Source organism: Vollenhovia emeryi, unplaced genomic scaffold (genome assembly GCF_000949405.1).
Source record: "Vollenhovia emeryi isolate VEMERY1.0 unplaced genomic scaffold, V.emery_V1.0 DF939322.1, whole genome shotgun sequence".
Taxonomy (NCBI): domain Eukaryota; kingdom Metazoa; phylum Arthropoda; class Insecta; order Hymenoptera; family Formicidae; genus Vollenhovia; species Vollenhovia emeryi.
The window spans coordinates 106,872-117,379 of record NW_011967044.1 but is presented as its reverse complement, the minus strand read 5'-3'; the positions used below and the strand labels follow the sequence as shown (position 1 = coordinate 117,379).

The following is a 10,508-nucleotide window of genomic DNA, read 5'->3' as shown; positions in this document are numbered from 1 at the left end:
ACGTAAGCTCGCCGGCAACGACGCGCTGTCCTCCCCCCTCGCCAGGCAATATCGATCGCCGGGCGGTCACATCTCGCCACGCGCTCGAATTGGACAGTGGGCAGGGCAAAGACGACGATTTTCGATAATTTATTACTCGTTAACTATTGCGAAAATTGCAAATGGTTCAGGACTTTTCTGTTCATCTCGATCCGTTCTACCTTCTCATGAGCTCTGGGACAAATGTTATAACTCACCCTGTATAACATTACAATAATATTGTTTTCATACATACTTCGAGAAGCGACGGCTCTGTAGAGGGACCCTGCAATTCGTAATCCTGTTGCTTGCCTTCTTGAAGCGGGACGAAAATCGATGACGCGTTTGGATCAGTCTCTATCGCGGTACTCTCGATCTTGCCGTCATCAGCATTGCGAAACGAATTGTGTCCACCGACGTTATAATCCGGCTGAGTTTGCGCGACGTTGACCTCGTAAATCGGGGAATACCGATGCTCCTCGCCGGGTGTCACTCGCGGATCCACCGTCGTGGCCAGATTATAGTTTGCGTCTTCTTGATAACGCGGATATTCCTTGGATCTCTGAGGAATCGTTTGGTCTGGTAAATTCTCGTTTGCAACTTGATAATTGAATCCGTTCACTGGAGCCTTCTCGAGTCCCGTATGCTGGAAGTCGCTGTTCTGATCGTACGTCGCGTCTTGGTGCTGGTAGCGCGCTTCTTGAGGCCGGTTTTGCTGATAGTTGTGACTCCTCGAGTAGTCGTCGGACATTGCCGGTGTGCTGGGCTGAACCGCGGCCTCGCGTAACGATGATGGGTAATTCTCGGTCTGTACGGCAGTGGTCGGATAATGCTCCGGGTAACTGCTCACCCCGGACAAGGGAGTTTCCTTCTGGTGGACGCCAGAAGCGGGTCCGCTCGGCGGCGAGTACGCGTCGGGAGATGCATTACTCTGCGCATCGTTCTGCGGATAATTTTCGTAGTTAGCTGCTTGAACGCTGTGGCTGTGAACCTGAATAAGTTTAGAAAGCGATATTTATGCGAACGAACACTTTGCGTTTTCTTTCTTTCCTGATATTGAGTGCGTTCCGACACTGCTACTTTAGCGCTACAGTTTTGTACCGGCGCCACACTTACATTTGTAAGGCATAAGAGTTCCCTCCCGCCCTGATAACACTAAATACGGCCCTGTGACATACACAGAGAACAAAGAACGAAACGGTCTAGAAACTAATACACGAGAGGTGACCGTCACTAACAATGTAATAAACAAATGTAACAAATTAGGGAAAGGCGAGCAGTTGCTCGAGCCGAAAACAGGCCCATACAGCACAGATGTATTATTAATTTATCATTACTGCTGGCGACTTTAAGAATATTCTTAATTTGTGAAATTAAAATAATGAGATTTGTAGTGCAATTGTATAACGATCATGTTCTTGGGACAAAGTGGAGAGTTTGAATGGCGTGAGGAGACAGAGAAAAAGCAGTGGTTATTACGAATAAAAAACTATTTTAAATATCGACTGATCTCTTTCGCAAAGTCGTATCTTAATTTTATGCAATTTCGGGTTTTTGTGCTTAAACGCTCTTTCTGGGCCTGAATGGCTGCGGACAAGTTGTTGCTTCAAGTGTTACGAAGTATTCTTCTGCTCTTCACTTTCAGTAAAGAGAAGAGAAACGGTTTCAAACTTCGAAGCGTTTGCAGCAGTAGCTTGACCGCAGCCTAAGTACAAAAACCAGAAATTGCGTGATATCTAGATACGACCTTGCGAAAGAGATCAGTCGATATGCTTATAATACATGTCGTGAGGACGTCTTTTAGATTTGTTTTCAAGACGTCTTAAGGGGATGCTGGAGTGGTTTGATTTACCGACAGAGTCGGATACCGTTTTTGCGTTTGTAAATCTTATTATTTGCATTTATGTACAAACTAATACCAGACCCAAGTGTAGAATACATAGTTGAACATTTTCATATAAAAAACATTGAGATTTGAAGTCTAATTCGTATCGCATTATGTATTACAAATATTGCAATACATAATGCGATACGAATTAGACTTCAAACCTCAATGTTTTTTATATGAAAATGTTCTACTATGCATTCTACACTCGGGTCTGGTATTAGTTTGTACATAAATGCTACATAATTATTTTCGTTTGTATCTATAATATGACATATTGAGGTTACGTTTCTTTACAAACCTCCAAAAACTGTATGCGACTCTGTCGGTAAATCAAACCACTCCAGCATCCCCTTAAAGTTGTCTTTAAGACAAGTCTAAAAAGACATCGAAAATCGGGACATAAGACGTCCCCAGTGAGAAATGATTCGTCTATTGACGTCGAAATGATGTCGAATCGACGTCAATTCGCCGGTGTCGATGTCGATTCGACGTCGCTTCGACGTCGATCGACGAATCATTTCTCACTGGGTCTTAAAGATGTCAAAAAGACGTCTTTTTGACAACTTTATAAGACATCTTAGAACTGTTCAAAACATCTTTAAGACGACGCAATGTTCCCCGGGTAGTAGTACTATAGTAGCAGTGTCTTGCCGGAACGCACTTATTATAACGGTACGAAGAATAAGCGGGCTTAAAAGTTAATCATACCGCGGACTGGGCACTCGCTCTATCTCGACCTCTGTACTTCTGCGCCCGGGATGCCGGCGATGCTCTTCTGTGTTCCAACGCGTTATATTTCTGCGTGGTCTCCGGCGTCTTCGCCTTTGTTGGGTCGTAGGAGGACTCGCGATAATCCTCCGTTGTGGTCGTAAATCTAGACTTGGATCGATTGTACGTTGGTCTTCGGGTTCTCTCCGTTCTATTGCTAGGTGCCTGGGTCGTCGTTTTGGATCTCGTAGGTACGATTCTGCCTCTGTGCGCGATCAGACATAATTCCAATGTATTAACGTTTTACCGACATTTACGATTGAAACATTTTTACGCTCTACTTGGTCTTGAACCATCAATTTAGATCAAACGGAATAAGAACTTTTTAAGGTCGACAAATTGTATGTTTTCCATATAAATTATGTTACGACGCGTACCACCTTGACTAAGGAAATCTCGAAAAATAATACATTGAAATATTTAATTGACGCGAATAATCGTGAATATCCACTTGAAAATTTTTAATAACGAAAGATATTTTGTACAAAAGAATTACATCAAAAAGTGCTACACATCAAGTATTAAAAATAAAGACTTATTGCCGCCAGTAAATAATTAACCAATATAGGAAATTAATGATTGACACAAAACTGGCAAATTATAATTAATGAAATTTATTGCGAAAACTATATTACCTCAGCCAGGGTTTGAACCCTGGACCTCTGCATCTCTGTCGAATTGGTGAGACGCCCGTCTAGAGTGTAGGTCCAGGTTCAAACCCTGGCTGAGGTAATATTTATCGCAATAAATTTCTCTAATTAGAATTTGCCAGTTGTGTCGATTATTAATTTCTTACATAGAGTATTAAAGTATTAAATTATACTAAAATTATACACACCTTCCTCGCGGCCTGTAAGTCGTGGAGCTTACACGAGTAGTCGTTGTCGCTGGCGTCGTGGTCGTCGTCGTCGTCGTCGGCGGTGGCGTCGGAGCGACCGAAAGATTCTCTTGCTTGTCCAACAAGGAATTTACCAAGCCCGGCAAGTGCGGGGAGATCGGCGGTAATTCCGCTGGTAAATTGTACTGGGCTGGACCAACTGGCGCCCTCACGTCATTCACGTCGTACGATTCACCCAGATTGGACTGGGAATGATACTGTTCGGCGGTATTGTACTTCTGGGGCTCTCTTTGCTGAACAAGCTCGTGGTTGATGAGCGCCAATTGGGCCGCCAACTCCTGCTCCTTCACGGAGGAATCTTGCGGACTCACTGATACTCTATCCTGATAACTCGGTGTGCTAGGATAAGTCACTTCCTGTCTATAGCTGACTGTCGTGTCGACTTTTGGTGACTGAGTGGTAAGTTTCGTCTCCTGCTCGTAGTAGTGCTTCGGCTTATTGTCGTAATATTGCCTGAGTCTGAACTTTGAACTAGAGGACGGCGTTGAGTAAACGGGCTCGTACTTAGGGCTGCTGGGTTCCGGGGGGAAGCTTTGGGTGTTCGAGGAGTCGTAGGATGCGGTGGTGGCGATGGATCCACTTTGATGAGCGTCGCTGTAAGAGTTCGGCTCGATCAACGGCGTGGGATTGAGATTCTGTTCGTCCGTCGAAGACGTGTGCGGCTCCGAGGACGCTTCCGACAGGTTGTTGACCACGACGGAACCGATGTGCGGCGCCGGGAAGGGGATCTTAGAGTAACCCGGGGGCGGGTCGAAGCTCAGCGGAGCGACGAAGAAAGGCAGCTTGTCCACTTTGCGTTCCACCCTGTTGTGATCGATCGACGACAGGTAGGGAAGATCGAACTTTGCGTAACCGTAGGGGGGATCCAGGTTGGACGGGCCTACGAATACCTGTGGACTGTTGGGCCCGACGTTATCCAGAACGGCGATGGTTTTCGCGTTTCTCAGAATCTTCAGGACATCGGTGACCTTGACGGTGTCCAATGTCTTGGACGTGGAACTGCCCATGTAAACGGAGAGGGGCGGCTGATTGGGCGACGGCGTGGTGGTGACCTCGCGGTAATTGGACTGCTCCTGGTACTGATTGACCCGTGGGCGTGGCCTGTTGCGAATCTTCTTGATTCTGCTGGCGTTATCCGTGAGCTGCTGGCGACGCGCCTGTTCGCGGATCAGAGCTTGGGACTGGGCGTTTTGGAAACTCGGACTAGTAACTCGTAATTGATCCTCCTGTTGACCCTCCAGAATCCTCTGCTGCTCCAGCTCCAACTTCTGCCTCTCTTCGCGCTGCCTGGCTTCCTCCTCGCGGCGTCTCTCTTCCTTGACGCGAAGCTCGGAAAGCCGTCGTCGTTCGAGCTCCTCCTGCCGTTGCTTTTCTCGAGCCTCGCGAATTCGATCCAGTTCTCGTTGCCTCGCCATTTCCTCCAGCCTTTCCAATTCCTTTCTCTTCTTATCGGCCTCCTTTTGCCGCAACAACTCCTGCTCTCTCTGAAGGGCCTCTTGCTGCAATCGCGTCTTCCGCTCAAGCGCCTTCTGCTCCTCATTTAACCTGGTAATTTCTTTCACGCGTTCTTCCTTCAGGAACTGCGCCTTCTCTTCGTGTTCCTTCTGGATTTGGTGCAACACCTGCCGCGCGAAGGCTTCTTGGTCGGGCGAAAGAGAGGCTGGATCGATATTTCCTTGGTTCTCTCGCTGCTGATGTTGTTGGCGAACGGGATATTGCTTCCTTCCACGGCCCCTTTTCGGCTGACCCCTTTGCGCCAGCGTTTCCGCTGGGACATAAACCAGTTGAACCTAAAAGATGTCACATTTGCCGCTGTTAAAAAATTGCTAATCTTGTCTAATTGCGATTTATAGAATTTTCAATGGAATTAAGTGCTATTTCTAACATAACTATTTCTAACAAAACTATTGGATTAATGAATTTATTTAATGAATTCCACGATATATCGTAGAATACTTATAAATATTCATTTATTATCTCACACAGCGTAACAACATTGTATGTACGTATTAATAATTTTTCAACATGGTAAACACATTGGCGTAATTAAATTTTGTTTTTGTTGCATCATTATGTATTAATTACATAAAACAATTATATTAAAATTATCTGTGCCACACATGGATTATTGTAAGTAATAGGATTTAAGATAAGAATTGAAATTTGTTTACTTGTATTCCAGCATTTGTTGAAATCTATTATACAATAGCATTTGCTGAAACTAGTCGTTATCGTAGGTTCTACTTTTGTGTTTAAGAAACCAAATCAATTTGTAATCTTGCTACACTTAGTTCCGGTTTCGCTCGGTTGATATATGAATTTTGCGTATTCCGTGCACGCTCTGATTCTGTTTAATCTAACGATACCATCGCAGAAATGTACATGTAAGAATTGGTCAATAGAATTTGATGAATCGCATGTTGGAAAGAAAGCAAGCCACAGGTTTCATTGTACGCACCTCCTCCTCTTCATCGCCCACGCTACCAACCAGAGAGGACTGCGATAATCCTGGACTCGAATGTCCTTTCAAACGTTTCCCGTCGGGTCTCTGGCCTCCTTGTTTCGTTACGTAAGCGTGTCCTTCTTGCGTGTCCTCCACGTTTTGTTGCAGTACAACTTGACCCTGAATAGGCAAGTTTGGTAGCTCCTGGTTCTGATAGATCTGACCCGGTCTTTGGAAGTTCTGAGCAGGATGCACCGGCGGTAGTGCTCCCGAGGACGGCTGCGGAGGTATCAAGACTTCCGACGCTAATTCAGGCGCTGTTTGAAAATTGCCTAAGGAACTCTGCGGTAACACTTGTTTCTCATCTTCGGCGCTACTGTAATCGCCGGGCACAAATGTCTGAGTCTGTAAATGGAGGCAAGATCCATTTAGAAAAGTAAAGAAGAGGAAACTTATTACATTATATACAATTTCCAATTCTCATTAAATGTAACGGAACAGTTAATTACGATTTTAATATGAAAATTTTTTATTAAACTAATTTTCTCCTTTAATCTAAACGCAACCTCAGCTTTCGAAAGCATATATTATTTGATGAAGTAAGTTGTAAAGGACATAAATTCCTCACATTATTAGAGGAGAGTCCTCTATTATAAGGTAGGATTCTAATGTGAGATAGTAGGTTTTCAACGTCCAAATTCAATCGCAAATCATTTTTTCGCAACGATTACACGATCTAACGATCAATTTTCCACTAAACAGATTTCACTCCAAGGGTAATTTAAGGGGACCCTAAAGCTGCTGGCAAAGTCGATCAGTGTCGATAAGATATGAGGCGGAATTAAAAACGTCAATTATCGACATTTTTAATTCCAAGTTCTACTCGGTCCGAGAAATTTCTAGCTAATCAATTTGCAACTTTTACGAAAAAGCAGCAATTTTAATAGCTACACATTGCTCAGACCGAGATTTTGGATCGAATTCTAGCATTGTCAACAGGCTTTACTGACTATCTGACAGACGTTTGGCAGCGACCTTTCTCGAAAAAGCCTGCAACTATTTCCACGCGCCTCATTGCTCTTTTTCTCTTTTCCTAGACTAGTGTTTATTAGAAGTAATCTTTTTTTCTAGGCTATTAATCTTAGTTCTAATTGCACGATATTGTTCCTATATGTTGTCCCTAACGTATGCTGGTCTTATTTTGTATATATTTATTGTAGAATTCTTGCATCGCAAGCAAATATTGTCTCGTCAAGTGTACAAAAATTTAGTAAACTTTTTTCGTTTTTGACATAAAGTCGACCGACATAGTCTAGATTTTGCTGCGTACTTTAATTCCGTAAAAGAGTTTTGCATTTCTAGAAAGCCAATTAAAAGATTACTTGTAACAAAGAATGTCGATAAAACAGACGGCTTTAGGAAACCCTTAATTTAACGGAAACCCTGCTGTCTCATATTAGGAACCTGTCTCCTAATAGGGGACTTTCCTCTGAATTATATTCAATAGTATATAGCAATTCACTATCTATTTATTAGTAAATATCTTTTGTAAAAATAACATATTATTAAACATCTTGCATTCTCCGCGTTGATGCAACGGAAACTGTTTTACCTGAAGAAGCTGCTGCTGAGCCTTGAGCTGCTGCTGCAGCAGGAGGAGCTTTTGAATACTCTCCTGCGTCTTCTGCAGCTGGATCAATTGGTCCTGGTACTGCTGCTGCAGGGCGGGCGGTAACGCGAGCGTTTGCAATGGATTCGGTAAATGCGTGCTGCTAGTTAGGAGCCCGCTTTCCGCGTTATTTCGAGTGAGTTGAGCGGGCGCGGTCCCCGGATTAGCCAGGGGGATCCACTCGCTGTTAGAGATTTGCCGTGACCATCGCTCAGCCGTGCACCCGCCGAATCCGCCTAACAACGTTAGGATGATGAATGCCGCGGTCGATGTGAAGCACCTCCGCACAATCTAAAACCGACGATATCGATTAATTGATCGCACGGAACGTTAAGTAATTAACTTCGGCGACGGCTCCGTACGCTACGTGACAGCGTAAAATTGGTTCGATTGACTTTGCACGATGGATCTGGGTCAACGTCGGTTTGTTTTGACGTAATTTATATTTATATTTTTTCAATAAAGCACTCCCTTGCGCGTTGCGTGTTGTAAATGACGTGACCTTCAGTTTCGTAACACGGACTGAATCGTGTACTACGCACGACGCGTACAATTAGCGCTTAAAACCGAGTGTAATAGGCAAAAGGATGGAATTCATGAAATGAATGAATAACAAAATAGTTTTCCACGGAATAATAAATAAAATTAATATGAATAAGAGCTGCATTCTATTATAATACGGGGATAGAATTGTTTTATTTCATATATTGAGGAACAGGATGTGAGGTGCATTAGAGGGTAACAGACAAAACGTGGCAACGCTTCGTGCGGAAGATAACAAGAAACCAACCGCAATTTCACCGCAACTATCCTCCGATGCGAATAAGTAATCGAGATCATGGACCAATGAATTGGCCGCAACTTTATGTTTTAATGGAATCTGCGGTTTCATAATGCGACAAAGCTGCGACGAACATGCGCATGCACGTACACAATGCTATTAATTACTTCCGATATTAATGTCGATGTTATTTCTCGCCGAACGTTTCGTAAATCGTTTTCCACGGCGAGTAAAATTTTCGAATGAATTATTTCCTCGTTGAGAGAAAGTTATTACTCTACAGGCAAAGAAGAGGCAGGTAAACTGTGAGAGGAATCTATATGGAAAGTCCCCTATTATGAGATGAGCTCCTAATATGAGACAGTAGGGTTTCCGTTAAACCAATGGGCATCATCTGTTGATTCCACCGCGAATTTATTGCTCTTGGAGCGAAGTCTGTTTAGTGGAAAATTCGTTGTTAGATCAGCGTTTAGTGGAAGATTTGCGATTGAATTTGGGTGTTGAAAACCTGCTATTTTATATTAGAAACCTATCTCATAATAGGGGACTTTCCTCTAGTAATATTTTTTTTATTTGGTCATTATTGCGAAATTTAATAATAATAGCAAAACGTTTGGTAATAATTATAAACTTTTGAGAGAGTAAATTTTGCATTTAGGTAATTGAGCCAACTCAATTCCGCAATGTTTTAACAATGTTTTAACCAATTTCTAGCGCCATAATAACCTGTGCGTTTAGTTGAAACTATTTCACCATAGATCTAGATAACATTAACCAGGCTTGGATTATTATTATATAACCAAGCCTTTTTCGTATAATTTTGGTTTGAATTTCTACTCTTATCTTTAATCTCGTGATTAATTAAAGGGAATTGCTTCTCGTTTAATTAGTTGTACAAATTTTGATTAATAAGAACAGATTGCCACTAGAGTTGTACACATTTCCTATTAAATATGAATGGAATAAAACATCGCATAAATGTTTTCCCGCATTGTACGCAATCAATATGTAATCATGCGATAAAAGATACTAGTCCTTTTAAAGAATGTGGAATTAAATTTTATACATTTGCACGTAACCAAATTAAAATTTTACTCTTCCAAAATGGGAAAAGGTTTTCGCGACATTTCTATTTGTTGACGTTTGCGATTGGCTCGTTTCGCACACATCGCGAGCGGCCGATCGTTTATCTCGAACAGAGACGCGAGTGACGTGTATTATTGCATCGAAATAACGCAACGGCTATTGTTCCAATATCTGCTCTCGATACAGTTTCCCGTTTCGCTTCCACTTCATTTATCGTACGTTGATATTAATACTCTATTTTGATATTTCTATCAAATGAATGGATGTAGATGAAGAAATCGTCAGCGATCGCGTCACGTAATATCCGATAATCGCGATATTCGGTCTTTACTTGATTTTTAATACGTAATATCAGGCTTAAGTACGGCTCTAATAATAACGCACCGAGCATGAATCATTAGGCATAATTACGCGTGCAAAGACAACTTTCACCGAGGCTGTTGCTTTTGTCTATTTATGCATCCGCGCAATCCGACACACCGAGAAAAGTTGCCAATGATTTTCAACAACTGGATAGTGGATAATTTAAATTTTATTAACAACTATAGCCACTTAAAATGAAAGAATTTAATTTTCTCCAATCACGCATACGGCGTTAAGAACCTTAGAAGTCTTACGATCGTAGTTTTACATTGCTAATAACGCGGTGTATTTCGCAGGAAATGTTTCAAGTGTCGGGTGACATGGTGCTCCAAGTGAATGTAGTCGACCTTCTAGTTGCGGACACGGGAAATGTAGACACGCAACGTACTGTCTTTCGTCTATTTTACATCCGCGAGCAAATCGACGAGAACATAATCGTTCACACACGTCAGCTTAAAAAAAGGATATAAAAAATTGAAAAAGGTGAGCTTGTTGTCAACCCAACTGGCAAATTTTATTAAATTAGTTACTATAATTGTAACTTAATTAAATTTGACAATAAGCTCATCCCTTTTTTCATTTCTCATCATCACT

At 42.4% G+C, this 10,508-nt stretch overlaps 1 protein-coding gene across 1 annotated transcript in view; it reads right to left on the bottom strand.

Moving 5' to 3' along the window:
• Positions 1-8,576, bottom strand: part of LOC105558685 — a 16,787-nt gene extending 8,211 nt beyond the window's left edge. The window contains exons 1-6 of the mRNA XM_012006507.1: positions 8,475-8,576; positions 7,628-7,975; positions 6,031-6,420; positions 3,513-5,362; positions 2,615-2,879; positions 275-1,009 (exon numbers count right to left, since the gene is read on the bottom strand). Of these exons, the coding sequence (XP_011861897.1) occupies positions 275-1,009; positions 2,615-2,879; positions 3,513-5,362; positions 6,031-6,420; positions 7,628-7,975; positions 8,475-8,576 (3,690 nt within the window). The remainder of the gene's footprint in view (positions 1-274; positions 1,010-2,614; positions 2,880-3,512; positions 5,363-6,030; positions 6,421-7,627; positions 7,976-8,474) is intronic.
• Between the last annotated feature and the right edge of the window lie 1,932 nt (positions 8,577-10,508).